The sequence below is a fragment of the Thalassophryne amazonica genome, chromosome 13 (assembly GCF_902500255.1).
Source record: "Thalassophryne amazonica chromosome 13, fThaAma1.1, whole genome shotgun sequence".
Lineage (NCBI taxonomy): Eukaryota > Metazoa > Chordata > Actinopteri > Batrachoidiformes > Batrachoididae > Thalassophryne > Thalassophryne amazonica.
The window spans coordinates 55,845,692-55,873,358 of NC_047115.1; the positions used below are offsets into that span (position 1 = coordinate 55,845,692).

The window sequence follows — 27,667 nt, forward strand, 5'->3', positions numbered from 1 at the left end:
CCGAAGAACAATAAACAATGCTCCTTATCACTTACGCCAAACGGTGTTTTTAGAGCAAAAGGTAAGGAATTACGCCCCGCGGACGAAGAAGGGTTTAAAAATCCCCTTTCGACGATAGAGTGACATACAGCATTCACCATGGCGAGACGAACTCCGATCCTCCGCTACATCTGCGAGACACCGGTTAACATCACCATGACAACAGAAGGCTCGCTTGCCCCAAAAAAAGCGAGAATGTACGTCAGCCGTCTGAGCCAGCCGATACCGGAGGAAGATCTGACGTACAGCCTGGAGGGGCACGAACGTTTAACTTACACGTTCGACCCGTATTATGCCCAAGTAAGTTTCTTCACTCTGGCCGAGGGTGAGACTGCCACTCGAGGAACCCCACGGGTGGCGCTTACTTCCGCCGATTGGGGTGTCTTCTCCGCGGCGGCGGGCTCGATGATTCGCGACACGGTCAACCCTGAACCTCCAGGAGATCGGACGCCGGAAAAGAAGAAAACACGCTTCCAACTCACCTGGCTCAGCGCCCAGGGGCCTCGCTATAGGGTGATATTCCAGCGTGGACCTCCTGACACTGTCTCTGAGGGTGAAATTAAGTTGGAGCGGGTTAGTGCCAGCGGCCACGTCAGAAGCGTCACAGCTGCGGCTGAGAGCTGGCATGAGATGTTCAACACCTGCAACGACAGGATTACGGGCCTCTTTACAAGGTGCCTGGCCTGGAGGGACGTTATCGAAGTCCGAAAAAACTTGGCCCCTCTTTTTACTTAAAAAAAATGATTATGACCGGGAGTAAACTATTACTCATGACAGACGCCGCCTTTAAACAGAAATATATAGATTCGTTATCTTTCCTTACAATGCGCTTATCTCAGATGCCTAAAGCCCTGGGGATCCGGCTGAAAGACGAAATCATCCACAAAGGTTACTTTCCGCACCTGTTCAGTTCAGAAAAAAATCTGAACTATGTCGGTCCGTACCCTGACTCAGCGGCTTACGGGGTCGCAAATATGTCAGAGGGAGAAAGAGAGGAATTTAACGCGTGGTACGTGCGGAAAAAAAACGCAATTTTCGATTTTAAAGCCGAGGCCGTTATGTATTGTGATAACGACACAAAAATCTTGGCTGCAGCCTGCTCCAAATTTATGTCTGAATTCATCGCTGAAACACTCGTGGATCCTTTTACTTGCGTTACAATCGCCTCGGCGTGTATGAAAGTCTTCCAAACTAACTTTCTTGCTCCAAAAACGCTGGCGATCCCCTCCGCCGACAATTATAGAACGAGGCATAAAAAATATTCGGACGTGGCCGTGCAATGGTTAGAATGGGTTGCTGAGACGCAAAACATTATCATCGATCATGCTCTAAACAGGGGCGAGAAAAAAATAGGAGGTTATTATGTTGATGGGTATGCTCAGATTGACGGCCGGATAAAAGTGTGGGAGTTTCTCGGATGTTTTTACCACGGGTGTGCAAGGTGTTTTACACAGCATGAAATAAACCCTCTCACAAACACCTCATTTGGAGAGCTCCACGCAGCGTGTCAGAAAAAAATAGCCTTTCTGCGGGCTATGCCGGGCGTCACCCTCAACGTAATTTGGGAGCATCAATGGCTTGAAATGAGGCTGAGGGATGAGAGCGTTCGGTGTTTCCTCGCCCGCAGGGGGTTACCGCCGCCCCTCGAACCTCGCGACGCTTTATACGGCGGTCGGACTTGCGCGGCCCGTCTGAGGTACACGGCTGAGCAAGATGAGACGGTCTATTACGTCGACGTGACCTCGCTGTATCCTTACATTAACGTAAATTTCACATATCCCACGGGGCATCCGGAAATTATCGAGAGAAATTTCAGAGACCCCAGGACTTATTTCGGGCTCATCAAAGCCATCGTGTACCCGCCCCAGGGGCTAAAATTCCCCGTCCTCCCACACAGAACTCCTCACGGTAAACTGGTGTTTACTCTGTGTCGCACCTGCGCTGATGAAAATAATCAAGCTGCAGCATGCACACACAGTCAGCAGCAGAGAGCTCTGTCTGGGACTTGGACGACCCCGGAATTCCACAAAGCTCTGGATACAGGCTATGCTGTAGCTAAGATTTTTGAAGTCTGGCATTTTGAGGAAAAAAGTGATAAAATCTTTGAGGGGTACATAAACACCTTCTTAAAACACAAGCAGGAAGCCTCTGGTTTCCCTCCCGAATTTGATAAAGACTCCGAGAGCAGAGAAAAATACATCACGGACTACTGGCTGAATCAGAAGATTCGTTTAGACCCAGAAAAAATCAGTCACAATCCGGCAAAACGACAGATGGCTAAGATCTGCCTCAACTCCTTCTGGGGGAAATTCGCCCAGAGGGCAAATCTGACGCAGACCGCGCTCGTTAAAAATGCTGACGATCTGTTCAGGTATCTGTTTTCTGAAGAGTACGAGGTCACATATCTAACATTCCTCAGCAGTCAGGCGGCTATGGTTCAATGGAGGTACGGCCCGCGGCACGTCAGCCGACCGGGTAAAACCGTCAATATTTTCATTGCGGCGTTTACAACGGCGTACGCGCGTTTGACCTTGTACGGTTTTATGGAGGCTGTGGCAAATCCTGACAGGATTCTGTATTATGATACCGATAGCCTGATTTACGTTTGTAGGCGGGGTGAAACCCCGCTGCCTACCGGTAATTATCTGGGGCAGCTCACCGACGAGTTGAACGGCGACGTCATCACAGAGTTTGCAGCGGCGGGACCTAAAAGTTACGCATATAAAACCGCACGAGGTAAAACGGTCATGCGTGTGAAGGGGATCACTCAAACCCACGAAAGCTGTCAGAAAATAAACTTTGACAGCGTCAAAGATCTGGTCGAGGGTTATATAAAAGATCCCGCCCTCGCTGCATCTATCATAACGCCGCAGCAGGGAATTAAACGTCATAAAAGCAGTTTCAGTTTGACAAACGTGTCATTTCAAAAATCCTTCAGGGTGGTGTATGACAAGCGGCGTCTTTTAAAGTACGGGGAAACCGAACCGTTCGGATTTTGAAACATGTCTCACTCTGGAAATACGGTGGAGATTGACCCCAGACTTCAGCTCCCATTCTCCTGTCTCATCGTTGGACCGAGTGGTTCGGGAAAGACTGTGTTTGTGAAAACATTGCTGGAAAATTGTAGCCACGCTATGAGATATGTGCCTGACAACATTGTATGGCTGTATACGTCTGAACAACCTCTGTATTCTGAACTGAAGAATAAAAATATTAAATTTGTAAGAGGACTCCCTGACTCATTTCTGGACGACAGCGTTTTCCCTGAAGGTCAGAGCCATCTGGTTATTTTGGACGATCTCATCTTTCAAGCAACGGATCATCCTGAAGTTGTAAGAATTTTCACCCAGTACAGACATCACCGGAATATGAGCGTCATCATGATCACACAGAACGTGTTTCATAAAGGGAAATACAGTCGAACCATCAGTTTGAATTGTAATTATATGGTGCTGTTTAAAAATCCCAGAGACAAGTTACAGATGAACATTCTGGCTCAGCAAATGTTTCCCGGCAGAAAACAATTTTTTTTGGAGGCACTTGATGATGCTACGAGCGTACCTTACGGGTATTTATTACTGGATTGCACGCAGGAGTGTCCAGATCAGTTCAGACTGAGATCGGGATTACTCCCGCACGAGTGGCCCACAGTTTATTTACAGAAAGATAAACGGATATGAGCTCTCTTTTAAAAAGGAACGCCCCCGCTCTTAAAGCGCTAATCAGAGCCGGGGCGAGGGAGCGTCACCACAGCCTGAAGACCTGTAGGGCGGAGCTTCTGAAAACTTTATCCGAGATCGCTTTGAATATATTAAAGGGGAATATCGCCTTGAGCGACTCTCAATTCCGGGCCTTGAAAAAACGAAAAAGAGTTTTACGTCTTCTGGCCGACAGAAAAACCAGTTATAAAAAGAAGCGGGGAGCGCTGATTCAGACGGGCGGCTTTCTCCTGCCTCTGCTCGCCGCGGCCCTGCCCGTTATAACGAGTCTAATAGTACCCAGAGGATAATGGCGTTCAAAGCGGCGCAAAAGATGTTTTTACTCACTCCACAGCAGATGCTTCAACTCAGTCATTCCGTTCCGCCGAGCGGAAATAACATCAGACAAACGGCGGAAAATGATTTAGACTCGCGAATGCGAGGTATACTGGAAGAACGTACTCACTCTCCTTATGAAAAAATTAAAAAGTATGAGGCTCTGCTGCAGCGCTATTTAACCCTGATCAAGCAGGGGGAACTCGAATCACGCGTTTCACCCCCGCAAGAGACTCGCGTCGCTAAGCAACCTGAGGAGGAGGGGGTGGAGGAGGAGGAGGAGGAGGATGAGACTGTCACAGAGGTCCTGAAGAATATCCCCTCCAGAGAGCGTAGAAACGCTGAATATATTATGAGGAAATTATCGAAGGGTGATACGCGCTGGAGTCCGTCGGGGGAATTTATTTACAAGGGGAAAGTCGTGAGGGGGTCTCACGCCATAGATCTTATGAAACATCTCGGATCCTCGTTCAAGAAATCGAGCCCTCCTACAGGCTGGGTGAAGTTCCTCAATATTTTACAGGAGCGGAACATCCCGGTGGCGTGCGTATCAAACCCGCAAGCCCGCGAGCAGCTTCAGAAGCTTAAAAAAGGCCGGAGCAGCTCGCCGGATGAATCCCTTCTTTTAACCGATTCGCCGGCCAGGAAGAAACTTAAGAAAAAAAAAGACTTCCAACGCTGGGAAGGTTTCTCACCATAAAAGGAGGGTATCGAATTAAAAACTGACTGGATATTATGATCAAGATTCTTTAAAATACATCGCAGTCAGTCACGTTTTTGTATATTGTTACTAATAAAACACAGACTGAAACTCATCTCCGGCCTTCATCACTTTTATTCGGTATACGGTTTAAAAAACAACTTTCAACACTTCTCTACTTAATAACAACGATGCAAAAACATTAAAGGTATGATCGGGGGTGCATTTTCTACACATTTGGAACATTTTTCACAAAAAACATAAAAAAAAATCAAAGGTCAAAGGTCAAAGCTTCTTTCTACGTTTAAAAACGGGGGTTTACATTATGCAAACGCGATAAAACTTTAAAGGTATGATCGGAAGGCCGCTCTCACACATCCACCCCGTTTTCAGGCGAAAAAAACACATAAAAAAAATTTAGGATCAAAGATTAACACTTCTTTCTGTACTTAATAACAATGTTTTAAAGCGTGCAAACGCGATAAAACTTTAAAGGTATGTTCGGAAGGCCGCTCTCACACATCCACCCCGTTTTCAGGCGAAAAAAAACACATAAAAAAAATCAAAGGTCAAAGGTCAAAGCTTCTTTCTACGTTTAAAAACGGGGGTTTACATTATGCAAACGCGTTAAAACTTTAAAGGTATGATCGGAAGGCCGCTCTCACACATCCACCCCGTTTTCAGGCGAAAAAAAACACATACAAAAAATCAAAGGTCAAAGGTCAAAGCTTCTTTCTACGTTTAAAAACGGAGGTTTACATTATGCAAACGCGTTAAAACTTTAAAGGTATGATCGGAAGGCCGCTCTCACACATCCACCCCGTTTTCAGGCGAAAAAAAACACATAAAAAAAATCAAAGGTCAAAGGTCAAAGCTTCTTTCTACGTTTAAAAACGGGGGTTTACATTATGCAAACGCGTTAAAACTTTAAAGGTATGATCGGAAGGCCGCTCTCACACATCCACCCCGTTTTCAGGCGAAAAAAACACATACAAAAATCAAAGGTCAAAGGTCAAGGCTTCTTTCTACGTTTAAAAAACGGGGGTTTAAATTTTCCAAACGCAATAAAACTTTAAAGGTATGATCGGGAGAGCGTTCTAAGACGGGGGTTACATTTTCACACGGAAAAACATAAAAAAATAGGAACGCCGGTTAACACAAGCCGTGACAATATTTAAACTCATGCAGAGACCCTGCTAGCTGGTTACAGGAGGTATTGCAGCTTTTCTTAAGGCAATAACGATATCTTTTCACAAAATCAGAAACCAAATCATCGTTCGCGATAGTATTTTCGGAGTATAAAGACACCACGTCCCGGTACGACTTCCCACTGGCTCTGTTATACAGATAATACACGCAGTGTTGTCCGCATACGTCGGATAACTCGTGCTGAAGCTGCTTGTTGTGATACAGAATGTTTTTAACATCTGGGAGATTCTCCAGATATTGCAGGATGCTTTTAGGGTAGTAATCAAAGTCAGGGCTGAGGCCGAACGAGTCAAAAAATGTGGCTCGACCATTTTTTTCAACGGTGAGCGCTAACCAGTGTTCTCCCGGTAAATGTCTAGGGTGGGTGTTTACAATGAAATATACGGGAGGGCCTGGCTTGATCCGGAATAACTCGTCAGACGCAAAAACACCGGCAAACAGGTCTCCTATTAAGCCCCTCATAACAGCGTCCAATTCCAGGGTGTTCATCAGTAAAAATCCACAAGGACCTGTCGCTTGGAATTAATCTCCAGGAGAGAATCATAACACGCGTACACTATCAGCGTGGTGGTATGCGGAGTCGCGACTCTGAATCTCATTTCAAGTCGCAGGGTGCCTGTGGAGACGGGGCTCAGAGCGCCGCTGTCCTCCTCCGGGTTTAAATTGAAGACGTACAGCGCGTAGCCGCGCGCAAAATCCTCCCGGTCTATACAGAGAGGCTGGTCTTTGAGGTGTCGTCCGGTCGCGGTGTAGAGATTGTAAAACTCCCTGACAGAGAGTTCGTTGTTAAATTCAGGCTGGAAAGCTTTAGCCGGCAGCTGTCTCCCGTTTTGACTGAGTGCGAGGTACTCCAGGTCATAGTGTGCAAATTCAAACGGGGACAGATCTCTTCTCCCACTGAATGCATTGTGATTCACCATACCCAGAACCACATATTTGGGCATGGTTCCTAAAAACAGGTTCTCCTGGTTGCATATCCTGGAATGGCTGGGGATCACGTAAGTCTTAACGTTGATTCGTGATAACGGGTACACGGCGTTCCCTTTCATGAGAGCCGCGGAGTGGCCCAATCTCACTGCAGGGGATACGGTGACTTTCTTAACGAATAGGGACGCGCCCAGAATTTTCAGCTTGAAAGTGGAGGCCGCCAGCCCCATCAGGCAGAAAGCATCGCTGGCTCGAATTAATTTAACTCTTAGATCAATGTTATTCAGAAGAAGCCTCTCGCAGAAAAATATGTCCGCGTGCAGCGGACCCTGAACTTGAAATTCACGCGATTCGGCGCTAAAGCGCGCTCTGCTCACGAGGCCTTTATTCGGGCCCGCGTCATCCACAGCGGTCGAATTGTGCTGACCCGGGGTGTCCTTGTAAAACAAACCGCCCGTGAACTGCGATTTCAATGAAGCGGGGGAAAAGTTCAGCAGCGTCTCAATCATTGCCCTGTACGGGTGCGTCGCGCTGGACTGGGAAATCAGCCGGTCACCCAGAGTCACGTCGACTTGTGAGAAAATCGTATTGAGAGGATAATTTATGACGCCCACGCGGGCGTCATTAGCCAGGTCAGTCCCGTCGGCGTTTGTAATTTTCATTCGCAGATAAAGCAGCGTATTATTGAGGTCTAAATACCTCTCACCGTCTCCGGGGATAAAAAACTCGATAGGGCCCATGTCCGTCAGGGCTGATAACGGGCTGACTTCAACGTATTGGCTTTGCTCGATGGACAGCTGGGTCCCGGGGACGGCGAATAAATCCAATTCGCTCATGGTGCATTCGGGGGAATTATTTCGCAAAAGAGACATTGTTTAAGAGAAAATATCCCCGGACAACCTCCTCTTCTTATGCTTCCTTCGAACTGTTCTGCTTTTTCCGGGGGTCTTTCGCTTTTTAACCGTTTTGACCCGTTTCCCCGGGGGGCGTTTCCGGGGCCTTCTTGAGAGCACCATGATCCCGGACCCCCGCTGCTGCTCGGGCTCCTGACTCCGTCCGGCCCTCTCAACAACGCGGCTCACTACGTCGGAAGCGATGCTTCGGGCTGCGTTTTTCAGGTGAGGTTTGGCGATCGTGTATCCTTGTTTAATCAGCGGCGACACAAATTTGAACAGTTTCGAAAATATGTTCCCGAGCCCGCGCCCGTACATAACAGGAGCGCCGTGGAAGCCGTGAAGGCCGTTCCCGACTTGATTTTCATAGTAAGGCACAAATCTATAAATGTCGGCTTTGTGCGCTGCCCCAGCCATTTTTTTTTATCCCGCCGGTTTAAAATGTAATGTCACAACCACTTTACCGTATCTGAAATCCACCGTTTGATCTTGATCGCTTTTGATTTCGATGCGTATTGTCTCAATATGTCTTTTGGAGACCGGGACGTAATAAGCGGGGTTGAATTTCTTTGTAATTATTTCCCCGAAACGACCTCCAATTTCGAACGCTCGGAGGAGAGGAGCAAAAGCGTCACCCACCGCCTGAGGCTGTACAACGTCTGTATAACAGAACAGGTGATACATCCCTGCTTTTATATCGGGGTAGCGGGGACAGCTCGTGACCCTGGGTCCGCATCTCAGCCATTGATTAGGGTGCATCCCCAGCATGTACGCCGTCGGGGCTTCAAAATATACCTGGCTGGTACCGTCTCCTTCCCACAGAAACTTTTTCTGGATATCGTCATATTTTAAAGTCAGATTCGGATCTATAGTCTTCAAACGAGGGTTTATCAGCCCTGCAATAACCTCAAAGTTATCATAATATCCCGTGTCAAAATATCGCGAGTGAACGGCGAGTTTGTTCTTGCCCGTAATTTTCATCACCTGGAACGTACAGGAAGGCTTTTCCGGGATATTTAACCAGGTGTGCGGATAACAAATTTCCGTCAGCGCCACATCCCAGTCACCCTCTAGATCCAGGTGTCGAGCCAAGTCCACCTGGTAGCATGAAATTGTGTTGTCCGGGAATACTTTTAGGCTGGCGTTTGAAGGCAGAGTCATATAAAATCCGTGTTTCAGATCCCGATCCATTTCTCATATGTCGGTTGAAGATGGAAGTTCTCATATTTATACGGCCATCAGCTGGTCCGCGGGAACCCAGGAGTTAAATTTCTCGGGCCAATTTTTCCATCTGACAAATACAAATTTCTTTCCCTTGGTAAAACGTTCACGAATAATTTCTTGAACCTGATACGGTCTGTCTTTTGCTATTTTAACCTTCTGCAATTCCGGTTCATAGAATGAGCCTTCAATGATCTCACCGTCATAATCTTTCAATTTATAAACGGGCGGCGTACGTTGTATACATTCTGACACCGTGAACATTTCATCCGTAAAACTTTGTTCATATTTTTTATCAAAAACTCCCCTGAGCTTGGAGACCCTGACTATATCTCCGACCTTATATTTACACTTCACAGGCCTCCTGCGTAGGGTGGATGCCCCATACAAATTTTGAAACACTTGATCGACATTTCGATCATTAACCTCATTCGGCCTCATCTTAATGCTTTTATGATAACTCTCGTTATAAGCCGTGAGTAAAGACGGTAGGACGTCGATGTATCTTCTCGTGTTTTTAGCAGTAAAATATCTCCACATTCTCGTCTTTAGCGTGCGATTAAACCTCTCGACAACCGAGGCTTTCAGATCACTTGCGGTGGCAAAATGTAGAATCCGGTGTTTTTTCATTAAATCCTTGAACGGTTTGTTAAAAAACTCTTTCCCGGCATCAGTCTGCATCTTCAGAGGCACCCCGCTCTGCTTTAAGAGTGAGGCAAAGGCCTGTGAGACTTCGCGCCCTTGCTTTGACTTCAGAGGTCTGGCATACGCTTTTTTTGAGAAGATATCGATAACGGTCAGCAGGTACTTGTACCCGTCGTTAAAATCTGATAACCCCTGCATGTCGCATAAATCCGCCTGAAATTGGTTAAGCGGGTTTGTGACAAATACTCTATTTCTTGGAAAATGCGTCCTGGCAGGTTTGTGTAATGTGTATGCATCTTCCCCCGACAGGAAATCTCTGATATGCTTCATACGAATTTTAGAGCTGTGTTGATCATGCAGAGCCCTGCGTAAACGCTCCGGCCCTCCAAAACTCCCCGGATTTACCGGACTATAATATACATCCTTCATTAAACCCTCATCACCCATCTTTTAAGACGGATCTCTTCAGAATGATGAACCGGATAGTCCTTTTGCATTTTTATATGTTTTAGCGACCATAAATATTAGTCTTTTGTTTTAAATTGAACTCTGATTCAGCACCGCGGAGAGCGCTCACAGAGCAGCCTCGAGCTTTTAATAAGACCGTGTTAAAACCCCTCATTAATTCATACGAGCACCTTTTTTCCACCAAAACCTCGTTTGTATGACTCTGTCTTGCAATATGAAGCGCCTTGAGGCAACTGTTTTGTTGTGGTTTTGGCACTATATAAATTTGATTTGTAAAACATTTCACCCTTTTTCAACAATATTATAGGAAAGAACACAGGCCGTATAAGGTTTAGAATATATGCTTTATTACATTCATTAAAGTCACGCACAGAGAAAAAAGCAATTGTTCATGTTTATTAAACACAACATGCGTGAAGGAAAAAAGTATACGTTTTAAATAGGAGCTCTTGGAAACGTTAAATTGAACTCTGATTCAGCACCGCGGAGAGCGCTCACAGAGCAGCCTCGACCTTTTAATGAGACCGTGTTAAAACCCCTCATTAATTCATACGAGCACCTTTTTTCCACCAAAACCTCATTTGTATGACTCTGTCTTGCAATATGAAAAACATTTCACCCTTTTTCAACAATATTATAGGAAAGAACACAGGCTGTATAAGGTTTAGAATATGTGCTTTATTACATTCATTAAAGTCACACACAGAGAAAAAAGCAATTGTTCATGTTTATTGAACACAGCATACGTGAAGGAAAAAAGCATACGTTCACGTACAAAACTGGAAAACTCTCAGTAATACATCTCCCCCGCATTTACGGTTTATTTCAGTATTCAGCTGTAAAAGTGTAGGAACAATCTCCCCTCTGGACACCCCCATCTGTTTCACCCGGCACGCTATCACATCCACAAACAGAGTGTATAATGTAAGCAGATGCATCGTATTACACCGTGTAAAATCGTCAGTGGTCAAAACAGAGATTTTCAGTAATACGTTGTACAGAGATTTTTCAGATGAATGGAGAGCCGCGCTGTAGATATGATCTGTCCAGACTCCGGGCCCGGGGCGACGTCTGATAACGTCGAAGACCCTCTCCATAGCGCATAAAGGCGGGGCGTCTGGGATCTCCAGCCTGCGAATGACTACCCGCTCCAGCTTATACGAGAGTCCACGTATAATATAAACTTCCCGCAAGCTTTGAAAGAGAATCATCACACAATTACCCATGACTGTAAAACAATATAATGATATTTAAAAAAAAAACAAAAAAAAACAAAAACAAAAAAAAAGCAGGTTTTTCTTCAGTCGTCTGGGTTATAGACGGCTACCATCCCCTCCAGGTCGAGATCTGCATCTTCACCGAAACATGTGTACAGTTCGTTGATCTTTGCTTCAAAATTATCAGTGTATTTCAGCTCAGTGAGGATGTTTTCTACCGTCCCCTGAACCCTCGCAGCCGATGGGTTGAGGAAGCGCTGGGCTAGGAGCTTTACCACAGCTGGGATGAAGGTCGGTCTCCAGAGTCTCACCATTAATCTCTCAAAATGTCCGGTAAAGAAATATTCATTTAACGGGTCCAGGCACTCGTGCTGGCGCTGGCTGGGGTGATCGATCTCACACCCGTAACAGAGTTTTTGTCTGTAACTTTTGATCACAGCCAAAAGTAAGTGTGCCACGCCGACTTTCACCGTTTTCAGGAATTCCTCTGACAGGAACCCGTCTGGCCGGTCAGATGCGAAAGATGTGGCGTATTTCTCAGCCGGCTCGAGGTCTTGTACCTCCCGCGGACTCGCGGCCTCCGTGACAGCGGGAAGAGACCCCACGCCTCCCGGGCTGGAGAGCGCGTGAGAAGGATGGATCTCGCCCCAGACCGCCTCGAGCTGAACTCCCCACGGGCTCTCGTACCCACCGCGGGTCCGTGAAGCCTGGCTCAGGGAGGGCCGGTCTCTTCCACAGTCGAGCGCGCAGTCACAAGCGATGTCGTCGGCCGCTGCAATGGGAGAGGTTGAGGAGCTCATGCTGGTTCGTCGTCCGATGCTTGAATGAGATGTGGTCCCCTGGTTTTTATAGAAATCCCCGTGCATGCGGGGAGGAGCTACGTCAGAGTTATTTTTATTTTTTTATTTTTTTTATTTTATTTTTTATTTTATTTTTTTATTTATTTTTTTTAAGTAAAAAGAGGGGCCAAGTTTTTTCGGACTTCGATAACGTCCCTCCAGGCCAGGCACCTTGTAAAGAGGCCCGTAATCCTGTCGTTGCAGGTGTTGAACATCTCATGCCAGCTCTCAGCCGCAGCTGTGACGCTTCTGACGTGGCCGCTGGCACTAACCCGCTCCAACTTAATTTCACCCTCAGAGACAGTGTCAGGAGGTCCACGCTGGAATATCACCCTATAGCGAGGCCCCTGGGCGCTGAGCCAGGTGAGTTGGAAGCGTGTTTTCTTCTTTTCCGGCGTCCGATCTCCTGGAGGTTCAGGGTTGACCGTGTCGCGAATCATCGAGCCCGCCGCCGCGGAGAAGACACCCCAATCGGCGGAAGTAAGCGCCACCCGTGGGGTTCCTCGAGTGGCAGTCTCACCCTCGGCCAGAGTGAAGAAACTTACTTGGGCATAATACGGGTCGAACGTGTAAGTTAAACGTTCGTGCCCCTCCAGGCTGTACGTCAGATCTTCCTCCGGTATCGGCTGGCTCAGACGGCTGACGTACATTCTCGCTTTTTTTGGGGCAAGCGAGCCTTCTGTTGTCATGGTGATGTTAACCGGTGTCTCGCAGATGTAGCGGAGGATCGGAGTTCGTCTCGCCATGGTGAATGCTGTATGTCACTCTATCGTCGAAAGGGGATTTTTAAACCCTTCTTCGTCCGCGGGGCGTAATTCCTTACCTTTTGCTCTAAAAACACCGTTTGGCGTAAGTGATAAGGAGCATTGTTTATTGTTCGGGCTCGGGGCAGCATCTCCGCTCAGCGGGTGTCCCGCGCCCCATGATCGATCGGCTAATATCTTAAAAGAAAACATCATCTGGCGTGAGTGATAAGGAGCATTGTTTATTGTTCTTCGGGTTCATCACCTCGGGGCAGCATCTCCGCTCAGCGGGTGTCCCGCCACACACACACACACACACACACACACACACACACACGCACACACACACGCACTCACACAGACACAGCGTCTGCAACAGGTTTTACAGCCGTGGGGTCATGTTTCCGCGAGCGGCTCTATGCGTGGGTATTTGACCGTCTTGCTGCAAAGACTTACAGCCGAGAGAGACGGGTATTTGTTCCCCTTCTTTAATTTACGAATTAAAAAACAGAAAAGGAAACGTAATAATTTAAGAATTAAAGATATTAAAGGGGCATTAAATAATAGACAGTGATTTATGTTTAATTATTTCAGAATTAGTTAATTCTTTAATACATTAAAAAGATCTAGGTATTTTTAATCATTCTTTAATTCATGAAATAAAATGACATTAAAATATTAGACCCTGGGTGGGAGGGGAGGTATGGCTTGGAGGCGGTGCTTGGCCGGGGTTAGGGGAGGAGCTTGGGGGTGGGGCTAGGGGAGGAGCCAGGGGCGGAACTAGGGGAGGAGCCGGGGGCGGGGCTTAGGGGCGGGACATACTGACGTCATCGACTCTGATTGGATGTGACGTCATAAGGGGCGGGGCTCGGAGGCGGGACTAGGGGCGGGGCTTAGGGGCGGGGCATAATGACGTCATCGATTATGATTGGCTGTGACGTCATAAGGGGCGGGGCTTGGAGGCGGGACTAGGGGAGGGGCTTAGGGGCGGGACATAGTGACGTCATCAATTCTGATTGGCTATGACGTCATACAGGGGGCAGGGCTTAGTGACGTGGCCGATTTTGATTGGCAGCTGTCACTTTTTTGACGAAAGGTGGGTCAGTTTTCTCTCTGACCAGTGTGCAGAAAATTTTGTGTCACTGCACCGTGTAACATTGACACTATTCCTCCAAAAAATTTTTCCAAAGTTTTTCACAATGACATTTTCCAAACCGAGTGCTGTAGTATAACCAGGAGACCACTGATGTGTGCAGAGAATTTGGTGATACCACACCTGAATTTATTGAATAATATTCTGGTGTCTTGTTTTTGCACTTTGTAGACGGTCCATAAGCTTCCGCTTCTCTGCCACCTGCTCATTCAGATCAATGTTATTTTTCCAGCTCAGAGGACGGCTCATATGGATAAAAATAAGATTGTAGCTTGTTGTCTATCTTCCTGACATTAGAAACTAGTGTTGTTTGTTTTTCTACAACATTTCTCTAAAGATTATTGAGCTGTTGACTGGGGGGAGATCTCGCCTCTGTGAGTTTGATGCCTTCGTTCATTTGACAGGTGGCATCTCAGACACACTCCACACCTGACACTGTCCCAGGAGCAGGACACGCCCAATGGTGCCGGGGGCTTGACACCAGAAGTGAGAGCAGCTCCTGACCTCAACGACTGTAGTAACCCTCCCCCTCCCACCAAAAAAAAATTAAAATAAAAAACAAATCTTTTTTGTGGTGATAGGGTTTGTGATCAAGATTTCCTGCAGTAATTGATCCGTAAACTGAAATCCATAAACTACTTAAACTGACACACACACACACACACACACACACACACACACACACATACATATTTTGGGAGATATTTTTTTCAGTATTCACGTTTTGCAGTTAATGGTTTTCAGATAATTCATGATTTGCAGCTGATTCACATTTTGGGGGTTAACAGAGCCAGAGCCAAAGTCTTAATCTTACCTCTTGTGCCGTTTCAGTCGGATTCATCATTACAGGCTGATGAGAACTTATCCACATAACGCGTCCTGATTGTGGATAACGACGTCTGAAAATAGTTCCTTATTGAGACTGAAGAAACGTAGCATTTTAAAAGAAGTCCATCTGTATTTTCAGCCTTGTCCAGAGAATGCCGGCATTTTGTTTCACAACAACAAAATTAACTTATTTTAAAAGTTTATGTGTTTGAGCAGTTGTTGTCTAAATGACGCTTGAACATATTATAAAGGAGTCATTTTATTTGTACCAATGACAAATAAATATTTCAGGAAAAAATGATTTGGCTGAGACCGGGACGTGAATCTATCTATCTATATCTATACTCAACAAAAATATAAACGCAACACTTTTGGTTTTGCTCCAATTTTGTATGAGATGAACTCAAAGATCTAAAACTTTTTCCACATCCACAATATCACCATTTCCCTCAAATATTGTTCACAAACCAGTCTAAATCTGTGATAGTGAGCACTTCTCCTTTGCTGAAATAATCCATCCCACCTCACAGGTGTGCCATATCAAGATGCTGATTAGACACCATGATTAGTGCACAGGTGTGCCTTAGACTGCCCACAATAAAAGGCCACTCTGAAAGGTGCAGTTTTGTTTTATTGGGGGGGGGGGATACCAGTCAGTATCTGGTGTGACCACCATTTGCCTCATGCAGTGCAACACATCTCCTTCGCATCATCCGTGAAGAGAACACCTCTCCAACGTACCAAACGCCAGCGAATGTGAGCATTTGCCCACTCAAGTCGGTTACGACGACGAACTGGAGTCAGGTCGAGACCCCGATGAGGACGGTGAGCATGCAGATGAGCTTCCCTGAGACGGTTTCTGACAGTTTGTGCAGAAATTCTTTGGTTATGCAAACCGATTGTTTCAGCAGCTGTCCGAGTGGCTGGTCTCAGACGATCTTGGAGGTGAACATGCTGGATGTGGAGGTCCTGGGCTGGTGTGGTTACACGTGGTCTGCAGTTGTGAGGCTGGTTGGATGTACTGCCAAATTCTCTGAAACGACTTTGGAGACGGCTTATGGTAGAGAAATGAACATTCAATACACAAGCAACAGCTCTGGTTGACATTCCTGCTGTCAGCATGCCAATTGCACGCTCCCTCAAATCTTGCGACATCTGTGGCATTGTGCTGTGTGATAAAACTGCACCTTTCAGAGTGGCCTTTTATTGTGGGCAGTCTAAGGCACACCTGTGCAGTAATCATGGTGTCTAATCAGCATCTTGGTATGGCACACCTGTGAGGTGGGATGGATTATCTCAGCAAAGGAGAAGTGCTCACTATCACAGATTTAGACTGGTTTGTGAACAATATTTGAGAGAAATGGTGATATTGTATATGTGGAAAAAGTTTTAGATCTTTGAGTCCATCTCATACAAAATGGGAGCAAAACCAAAAGTGTTGCATTTATATTTTTGTTGAGTGTATATATATATATATATATATATATGAATATTTGAGCAAACAGAGGACTATATTTATAAAATGGTTATTTCAGTAAAAGAAGTTAGCTCTGCAGAATTACTTTTGTGGTGTTGACAAATATGTCAATTTTAACTGCAGAAACACTTTGACTTTGGCACCAGTGGCAGCTTTATTGTACTTGTTTTGGCAGACAATGGATATGGTATTCACTTTTTCAAAAATGGAATTTTACATAAACATCTCAAAGAGAAACGTACAAATTCACAAAATTGTATGCATGAATAAACAAACAATTTACATAAATAAAGGTCTTTTGATGGCATCAGTTCTGCCGGTTTTTGTCTATGGCCATCAGTGTTTCGCATAACATTACTTATCTTTTGTGCATGCATGCGTATCTGTAATGAAGATAACTAAGAACAAAAAAAAAAAAAGAAAAGATGGATTTTCACCACAGAGAGGAGATGATTAACTTTTGGAGAGAGTTGGATAAAGATCAGATAAAAAAAAAACAGTGTAAATACATTTTCTGTGTCATCTCTGCAACCAGTAGGTCTAGTGAGATGATATAAAGTTTACATTGTTCAGCAGAGCATCTGTGATTGAGTGGTCAAGTCATGATGACGTCACAAAATGTTCACGTTGTTCAGAGTGTGTAGGGTTTGCATCAGCTGTTTGATGGCTTTCACTGTCAGTATACATATTTTACAAATGGAACACTCCTGCCAGTTGCTATGGCTAAACAAAACCTAATGGTGCCACTGACTCAACAATCAAATGCTTTGCTGCTGTCAAGTTACAAAAAAAAAGTACTTTCAAATCAAAAGCAATTCCAAAAGCAGTGCCATAAATAAGTGACGGAGACATGCTATGGATTGAAGGCTATTTTTTATGTTTGATGGATCTACCTCAATAACCCTCAGCCATAAAATGTACTGTTTAGGCTCATTTTGACCGCGAAGAACAGTTTCCACAGATTAACATGGTGGCATTTTATTGAGAAATAGCAGTTATTATATTAGTTATTGAATGCTGTGAAAACTACTTTCATGGTATTGTTATGTCCGCAGCCTACCCTGATTTTAAGAATTTAAAGTGTTAAACTCTAGTTACTCCTGTCTAATGTGTTGAGATGCTCATGATCAAGGCCCTGAACTTCAAATTCTTCCTAGAATGCAAGTTGGCACCTTCCATGGAAGTTGAGCGTTTACATGTGATTGTAATTTGCGATTTGTAATTTGTAATCTGTTATCTGGGTAGAAGTTCAACACAATTTCACATATTGTTATCAGGTTATGTAGACTGGCTACACATAGATAACACTAAAACCAGTAGTATTGCCGAATATATTGTACATGTGTCTATATAAGTTTTTAAATGGCAATAAAATGTCTCCTGTAATAGTAATTATAGGATGCGGACATGGTAACAATACATCTGCACAAAACGTTATAGTACATCAGTTGGTCAGTCTTCAGATTTATATTAGGTTCAGTGTAATTTTGATTTGGTACCTTCACTGCTTGACATATAACTATCATGAAACATGAAGTAAGGTTTATTAGCATTGTAGATTACTTAAAAATGTTTAATCATTAATGTTATGAGAAGCTTAGTTCTTATTTTCAGGATGGAGAACTATAATGATGCTGGACATGTGCTAAGTTATGGCAGGTTGTAACAGTAGCTTTCAGGATCCTTTCAGGACTTAGTCATAATAAAAATGGAACAAATCAGCCCATTTGTTATCATTGCAACCAGAGCTTGTTCATAATGAGCTGTTAGTTTTGCTCTGTGGGAGAGATCCAAATCCATTACTGTGTACTTTTTCTTCTCAGGGTGGGAATATCTTTGCTTTAATTTAGCACCATTATTCTTCTTTGTACGTTGAGCGGTTGGTATCACAGAACCACATGTAGTGAAATCATGATTATATAGGCTAACAAATGTGCACAAGTATTAAACTACTCCACTGTGCAAATTCCATTAAGCTGATGACTGACTTCATTTTGTCAGTGAAATCCATTATTCATCTGACATAATTGTTTTAATCAATAATATACAATAAAAGTAACTATGGCCCATATCTGCCAAACATAGGTCAATAAACTCTAAATATATGTCTTGCTCTTACACCACTAATGTATAGGTAGCATCACTGCTGAACATTTTAAATACTTTTGCAAAATGAAATTTCATGACCCCCCCCACTAATATTGCTCCACGTTCACCCCCTCATGCAAGGTACATTTGGAGAAGAGATGGAGGTATTCACAGACACACATTCATTCTCTATGATAGATTATTCTATTTAAAAATCATTGGGGGGGGCTGGAGCCTATCCCAGTGGTCACTGGGTGAACGTGGGGTACACGCTGGATGGGCTGTCAGTCCATTGCAGGGCCACATATAGGCAAACAAACTCATTCACACCTACAGTTAATTTGAAGTCTCTGAAGGTGGGAGGAAGCCGGAGCACCCGAAGGGAACTGACCCAAACATGGGGAGAAAAAGCAAACTCCACACAAAAAGGAGAAGGTGGGAAGCAATCCCAAGACCTTCTTGCTGTGGGGCAACTGTGCTAACCAAAAAGCCACCATGCAGCCCTACTCACAGAAAATGCAAGGGAAATTTTCATATGACCATTCATAAAGTTGGGCCATTTAACAAAGCACAGAAAACTGGGACAATATGGAAAAGCCAAATAAAAAACTGCATTCATTCTGACATTTGTTTGGACTCATTTTTCAATGTAGAGAGTATGAACAAGTTAGGATGGATACATGAATATTTTCAAGGCACTGAATAGATTTTGAATGGGGCCCTAAAAATCGGTCCATTCTGCCTTCACTGCGCATGCGTCATTGCTGCGGTTCACTGATTATCACCTCATTTCTGCTTCAAACTGCACTCCAATCATCTATCTCAGTGACAGATATCTGAAGCTTTTGTACAACAAACATTTCCACATAAATTCAGCATAATTTGATCATAAAAGTCGGAGGAAGCGATCAGAGTGCCAAGGCTACATGAGTTGCTAGCTGATATGTTCACTGTGCATCGGTCATTTCAAAGCGTCACCAAGTATCACCTTGTTTCTGCTTAAAACTGACTTTAGAATGATTTAGGAGGTTTTACCTTGTCAACTGATGGTTAATAATCCCATTAATCCATTTGATCGCTTTGGGTGAAGAGACTCTGTCTTAGGGCCCCTTCACACAAATGTGGCCGAATTGCATATGAAGCAGGAATAGAATGCAATACGTGTAAAATTGGAGCTGCCTCCAACCCCTCGCACACCTGTTGCTACAACTATTTGCACACACCAGTGACTGAAAGACAGAGAGTGCCCTGTGATAGAACATTCAATCCCTCTCGCGGCAGGTGTCGGCCAAATTCCAGGTGGCACGCACAAACATCTAATACCGTTCACTTGGCACTTAGAAAATGTGTGACCATTCTCGCTGTTAGCACGAAAGCAGTCAGCAGACGATCACTTTTGAGCTGGATGTGAAATTCGTTCAAGTGCCCCCACGAGTGTGGCATTGCAAAAAGCCACACACATGTTCTGCATGTGTCACACACGTTTCGCACTCCCCCCTGCTCCCCCTACACATGTGGCGGGGCACACTTGCATAAAATGCTTATATATATATATATATATATATATATATATATGTGTGTACAGACATAATCACATGTGAGGCGGACACAGCCCCATCATCGGTTGTGTCTCTGGTCAGCAGCCTCCCAGCTGCTGACCAGAGACACAAATGACGGCTCAGTGCACAGGACGTGTCACCTTAAAAGCACATGAGTGCTACACTATCTACATGCACAATTACATAACAAGTAACTAAACAAAAATGACCACATAACACAGGAACAGAGTGACATGGTGTGTGCACTGAACTGACAGGGGGTGTGTCCACCAACAGAAGCAGCTGTTGAGATCTCTGGTTCTGGATGTCCCAGCTGGGGGACACGTACCGTGTTTGGATGGACCTAACAACTGTTCAGTGTGAGGTGCATGTGTCTGCTTGCTGTCTTCACTAGGACATACATAAAAACATATATCACTGTTGTGACAAGCTGCAGTGAGAAAGTGCACGGTGCACACACTGACAGGCTGCACCAGGTGAAATGGACCGTCAGATCATAGCACACAGCGGGCGATCTGAATGTCACGTCACCCATGTGCACTCTGTTCCACATGACGCGGTGTCAGTCATGTCGCACGCCATCTACAGGACACGTGTACGGGGCTGGCTGGACACGCTCACCCAGCAGATGTGGACATGATAAGAGTGCAGCGATTCATTCATGTCATTTCATGACTGTACGTCTTTGACCATAGGTCATCTACAGAGGAACAGATGGTTCATACTTCTATTGTCCGCTTGATAAGAGGGATTCAATAAAATGTGGTGTTTTTTATGGAGTGTGGTTTTATTTATTTTTAAATACGTTCATGTCCTTGTTGATTTAAGGCATTTTATGCACTTTCATAGGACTGCGATGGTAGCACAGTGGTAAAGATTCTGCCTGGCAATCAGAGCTTTTGTAAATTGCAGGTACGAATCCTGTGGTTGGCATGTATTTTTTTCCACAGCAGCTGTGTGATGTGGTTCCACATGCTCCAGTTGCTCGCACTGTGTGTGGGCTCATTCAAGCCTGCCCATCGGCTCGATGTTTTCATGCAGTCTGTTTCGCTGTGATTCGCCCTGATTTGTACTTATTCATGCTATGTGTGAAGGGGCCCACAGATGAGCGGCTGAGCTCTGAAATGACGCATGCAGAGTGGAGGCAGGGTGGACTAATTTTTAGGGGGTGGGGGCGTTCGGTCTACTTATGACAATTCTAAAGGAGGTAAGTTTCTGTGGTTGTGCTTGGAGAAACTTTGCAGAGTACAACTTCTGTCTGCTGCACACAGCTCCAGTGTCATATTGTTTATATTTCCTCAAGATTGATGTGAATGAAGTCCAAGACATATTCAGAACAATGTCATGTCTTCCATCTTTGGCAAGACTGCTCATGTTCGTAATTACAATAAATTAATTTAGCTGATGCTTTTATCCAAAGTGACTTACAAGTGAGGAATCACAATCATGCTGCAGTTCAAAGGGGGACTTTACTACAGTCAATAATTTTTAAAGATTAACAAAATGATCTGTTTGTGATTTGCATACACACATTTTCTGTTTTATTAGCCTTGAAGCTTTGTTATATTATCTCAATATGATAATGCAATAATGAACTGATATGTTGTCTTTTGGGGCGGCAGTAGCCTGAAGGTTAACAAAAGTGACCGGGGATGCTCCGTTTAATTCCCCAATCAGACAGGAAAATTACTAAGGTGCCCTTGAGCAAGGTCCTTAATCCCCACGTTGCCCCCTGTGTGCATGGCACCACCCCAAGTCTCTGTGTGTGTGAATGGGTGAATGTGAGGAATAATTGCAAAGCGCTTTGAGCATCAGATGAAAAAGGGCCACAGAACTGGAGTCCATGTACCATATGTTGAGTCAGAGAACAGATGCTGTAGTTTCAGTGCAAGATGTACAGGACAGACAATACAGGTTGTTTTATTCATCACACTTGCATTTAACACCAAATAAACCTTTGATTTGACTTATACCTGAAATGAAATGTGTTGCTGAATTTCTTTTTGTATTTCAAAATGGAAGATGACACTAATATGCTACAGTAGACTCTACATGTTATAGTAACATGTACAGTTAGTGTAACAGCTTTGGCTGAATCTATAATCTACTTTCACTAACCTGTAAAGCCAGTCAAACACACACATCCAAAACCGTGGACAAGGTCAAGACACGTGGCATTGTGGAGGCAAGGAGATGAGATGCATTCATCGATGTTGACTTCACAGTAGGTACCTTTAAAAACATCACACTGAAGAATAAGTGTTAAAAAATGCTGAAAAGAACATAAAGGTGCTGTTTTTATCTCTTCCACAAACATACATATGCTTGGCAAAAACGTCAATATGCTGCATTTGAGTGAAATCCCCACATGCCAAGTAAAAAATTTCATTGCCTACAACATTTTTTGAGCCTCTGACATTATTATATTTTTTCAGAGAAATGTTGTCCAACACATTTCAAATAATCCATATTCTATATGCCAACAAGGACATTTTGCAGAATATCTTGTGTTAATTTCTTGCTTTATCATCCTGAATAATGGCAAACTGTCTACCAACACCATCTGCATATGTGATACCAAAGACACTCAAATTAAGTTGACGTATACCTTAAAAGAAGAAACACCAATGCTCAGGGAACAACCCATCCTTCAATGCCAGTTCTGAAAAGTGACTATTTTTGTGTCACTCCCTACTGCTGAGTATTCACTGAATTGATGAATGAAAAGGAGCACTGATTCTTTGTAACCTCTTTTCAGACTTAAAGTCCTGACTAACTTCAGCCCTTCTAGTTTTCCTCTTCTCCCACTGTCTCTGGACACATTCTCCTCCTCGTCTACACCCAGCAGTAGCCCAATTTCCACCAACACCCTGTTGGGCAATGGCACCAGTGGCAGTTGTAAACCCAGGCCGATCCAGTATGGGCATTAAATTTGTACTCTGTATCTTTATTTTGGCTTTGTTTTATACCGGATGGCCTTCCTGATGCAACCATAGTTATTTATCCAGGCTGTGGACTAGCACGCAGAGTGTACTGGCTGCACATCCCATGTGGCTGAGATTTGACACACTTTAGGGTCCCTTCACACATAGTGCGAATTTGGTTGAATTGCTCATGAAGTGCGCATAAAACAGGAATCATGCAAAACGTGTAAAATCGTAGCTGCCTTGAATGCCTCTTACACCTGTTGCTACAATTATTTGCACACACCAGAGGCTGAAAGACAGAGTGTGTGCTGTGCGAGCCCATCGAAAACTCTCGCGTCAGGTGTCGGCCAAATTACAGCTGACACACACTAACATCTAACACCACTCTCATGGCACTTAGAAAATGTGTGGCCATTCATGCTGTCATCATGAAAACAGTCAGCAGATGATTACTGTCGAGCTGAATGTGAAATTTGTCTTAGTGCCCCACGACTGTGGAGTTGCAAAAAGCCACACACATGTGGTGCATGTGTCTCGCACGTGTGGGTGTGTGCCAACACATCTGGCGTGCCGGGCGAGGGGGAGCACACGTGCATAAAATGCTTATATTTATGTAGAGATCTGATCACATGGTTGCCAGACAGCGAGGTGTGATTGCACACAGCACGGGGAGCAGCCTGTCATCTGACTGCAGCACACTGACAGCTGGATGACAGCTCAGTGCACACATTGTAAACACAGAATCAAACGGCAGGACAGTTATATAAAAAAATTATGACAGTACCTACATATGCAATAACAAATAATGAAAATGAACAACCACATAACACAGAGAGTGACACGATGGTCTGGGCTCTGAACAGACAGGGGGGCGTGTCCGCTCACACATTCCGTGTTTGGAAGGACATGAACTAACAACATTCCTCCATGAGGCGCATCTCTGCCTACTGTCCTCATGTGGAAATATATAAAACATCTTTCGCCTTTGCACCAGGCTGCACCTCCTCCATGTCCTTGTTGATTTCAGGCATTTTTCCACATTGATTATAGGCCAGTGATGGTAGCGCAGTGGTAAAGTTTCTGTCTGGTAATCAGAGTTGATGGGCTCGAATGCTGTGAGTGACATTTTTTTTTTAACCAGGGTTATTTAAACGCGGGTTCTGTATTGTGTCCCATTTTCTGTATTATTCATATCAACCCAGTGATATTCACTAATTATACAGCTGGTTTTTATTTTATTGTTCTCCACATCAGCAGTGTGATGTGGTGCAGTTGCTTGCACTGTGTTTCTGCTCGAAAGACACCGATGCATGCACGAATTGTTGCACCGGAATCGTGCACGCCTGCCTGTCGGTGCAATGTTTTCGTGGTTGGCTCATACGAGCTGTTTCGCTGGGAGTAGCCCTGAGTTGTACTTATTCGTACTATGTGTTTACACCCTGCCTCCTTCTACCCTCCTCATTTATCCAGGCTTGGGACTGGCACCCAGAATGTCCTGGCTGCACACCTCTTGTGGCTGTACAAAAAATGTAACATACAATATTATGTACAGAAACAATACTGGAAAACCTAAAGACCAGGACTCACTGCTTCATGATCCCTTTCAGACCAACCTGGTTGTGATTCAGCAGCATGAAATACACAATCTATTGGTTCGTGATATTGTGACAAAAAGTGCCTCATTTTCGTCACGGCGGCACAAATTCATTGTAATTCATTCCGTGATGGCTGCACAAAATTAAAAGTGAAGGTTATGGTTAGGGTTGGGGGAAAGAGTAAGATTAGGTTATGGTTAAGGTTAGGGTCGGGGGTCAAAGTCAGAGTCAAAGTCAAAGTCGGCTTTATTGTCAATTCTTCACATGTACTAGACATACAAGGAATCGAAATTTCATTTCTCACCTTCCCTCGGTGATGACAGGACAAGACATTTCGATAATAAGGACAGAAAAGTGCACAAGTATTTACAGTGTAGTGTAAATACTTGTGTAGTGTAATGTAAATACAGGGTAGGAGTAGGGTTAGTAATAGTGAGTTAAAAAAAACCCTGTCACGAAAATTTGACTCATTTGGTCACGGAAGCACGAAAAAAAAAAAAAAAACGTGAGACTGTGCTGGAAAGACACACTGGTAAATTGGGCTGAACATTTAAGACACGTTAACGTAATACAGTTGCACTCAGTTGTAAATAATGTAACACCTGAAGGTCTGAATAGGAACTAAGATGGTCCATTTAAATTATTTTTGTCACACAATACAGACTCAAAGTTGTCCATCCATTTGTATACCTGCTTACTCCAATTAAGGGCCATGGGATAGCTAGAGCCAATCTCAGCAGTCAGGGGATGAGGCAAGGTACACCCTGGACAGGATGCCAGTCTGTCACAGGGCCACAAATAGACAAACAAACACATTCACACCCACACACACACCCACCCACACACACACACACACACACACACACACACACACACACACACACACACACACACACACACACACACACACACACACACACACACACACACACACACACACACACACACACACCTATAGTCAATTTCAAGTTTCCAGTTCACCTAAGCAGCATGTCTTTGGATGTGGGAGGAAGGGGACTCATGCACACACAGAGAGAACATGCAAACTCCACACAGAACAGCTCCAGGTGGGAATTGAACCCATGACCTTCTTACTGTGAGGCAACGGTGCAAACCACTAATCCAACGTGCTGCTCGACACAAAGTTGTTTTATAAAGAAAGAAAATGATTATGCTCCATGATAATCTATAATTACAATAATAATACAATAAACTATAATCTTATAATCTATAATCTTACTTTGATAATCACTGCCCATGCCAATTGGGAATGCACTTTGCAAATTAATTGTAGTTCAACTGGTTGCTTATCTTAGGCTGGTGTCACCTTCACTGTGCATGCGTCATTTCAGTGCGTCAGCAGCAATTCACCGATTATCGCCCCTTTCTGCTTAAAACCGCACTCCAGTCATCATCTATCTCAGCGACACATATCTGAAGCTTTTGTACAACAATCATGTTCCCATAAATTCCACATTATTTCATAACAGAAGACGGAGGAAGTGATCAGAGTGCGACAACAGCACGTCAGAGTCTGACTCTCTACACCCAAAGCGATCCAAGATAATAATATGATTATTAACCATCAGATGACAACGTAAAACCTCTTAAATCATTTTAATTTCAGCTTTAAGCAGAAAAGAGCCTGTTTCAAGTAGAAACAACGTAATAAAAGGTGAATCGCTGCTGACGCTCCAAAATGACATAGGCGCAGCAGCACGTCAGACTCAGTCAGTGTTAATTTTCCATTGGTTATTTTGCTGTGTGAGAAGGCCACAGCAGATCCCGGACCAGACTATACATCAGCCTACTCTGACTACTTTTCTGCTGTTGAGTTCTACATGTGGTGCTCATCCTTGCTGTGTCTCCATTGCATTCTGCAGGTCCAGGTAAAGAAAAGGGGATGTGTGCTCCCACTTTAATGTTGCCCTGGTCTGGTGATCTGGTGTGATTGGTTGCAGCTTGTGATCAAACAGGGCCCCATTGTAGGTGCACTGTGCACTCTTGCTGTCAATTCATATTTGGCATTCTGCAGTAATCGTATGCACATTGCTACGACCTGCATTGTGTGACCCAGTTGCCTGATAATTTTATCCTGATTGTCCATTCGGGCCCATGTCAAATGCTGCATATTGCACTCGATGGTCCCCTATCACTTTCTTTTCTCATTTTTTTGTGCCTGATCAGCACCTATTACATTGGATTGCTCACTACTGCTGGATCACCATCTGGCCAATGCCATGACTTTTTGGAACATTTTCAATACCTTCACAATGGATTACAACTCTCTGCAATGCCAGTACAATTACAGATTACTCACGATAGCATGCTCCAACTGGGTATCCAACTGGGTATATTTTTTCAGCCATTGTAGTAAACTAGCCGGCTATCCACCCAAGAGCGGACTGAAACGAAAACTTCATCTCCACTAACAAAGCTATCACCTACCACTTATCTCAGATTCCAGAGACCTGTTAGGGTGCAATTAAAACTGCTTCAAGAATAGACAGTTGCTGTTACTACCACTACTACTACTATTGCTACTTGTAAAAATGAAGAGGTAAAAAATTCTAAGGAAAAAGAAGAGGATAGAAACGTATGAGGCCAACCTTTTAGCACACTTGCCAATGATGATGACGCTACACAAAGTGCTTCTCTCCTTCATTACTACTACTACTGCAACTACTACTACTAAAGGGCTCAATAGCCTATGTCACTCACCCTATGTGAAAGTATATGTGTGCTACGTTTGGCTAAATTATAAGGTGCTGTTTGGACAGGAGAGGGACACACACACACACACACACACACAGTTAGTTGTCTGTTAATATATAGAAATCAAAATCAGCAATGGGAGATCTTGATTGAGCAAAGTATACTGAAACAAGTTTCTCTTAAAGTCCTAATCCTTTTTTATTACATAGTATCAAGAAATATTTGAGATGCAAACAAAGTTTTATGTGAGGACACTAAGCGTCATCAGGCACAGCATCAGTCATCAGATAAAATATTCTATATTTTCTATATTCAAATAAAGCTCTACTCCCACAGGGAGTTTGCTATCTAATATGTGTTTTACATTTAATTAGTTTTGTCTGGACAGAA

The 27,667-nt window shown here is 44.2% G+C and overlaps 1 protein-coding gene across 1 annotated transcript in view; it reads right to left on the reverse strand.

The window, feature by feature from the left end:
- LOC117522958 (protein eyes shut homolog) overlaps positions 1–22,687 on the reverse strand; it is a 159,987-nt gene extending 137,300 nt beyond the window's left edge. Inside the window, exons 1-2 of the mRNA XM_034184378.1 lie at positions 22,649–22,687; positions 22,159–22,288 (exon numbers count right to left, since the gene is read on the reverse strand). Of these exons, the coding sequence (XP_034040269.1) occupies positions 22,159–22,288; positions 22,649–22,687 (169 nt within the window). The remainder of the gene's footprint in view (positions 1–22,158; positions 22,289–22,648) is intronic.
- Positions 22,688–27,667: the final 4,980 nt, after the last annotated feature.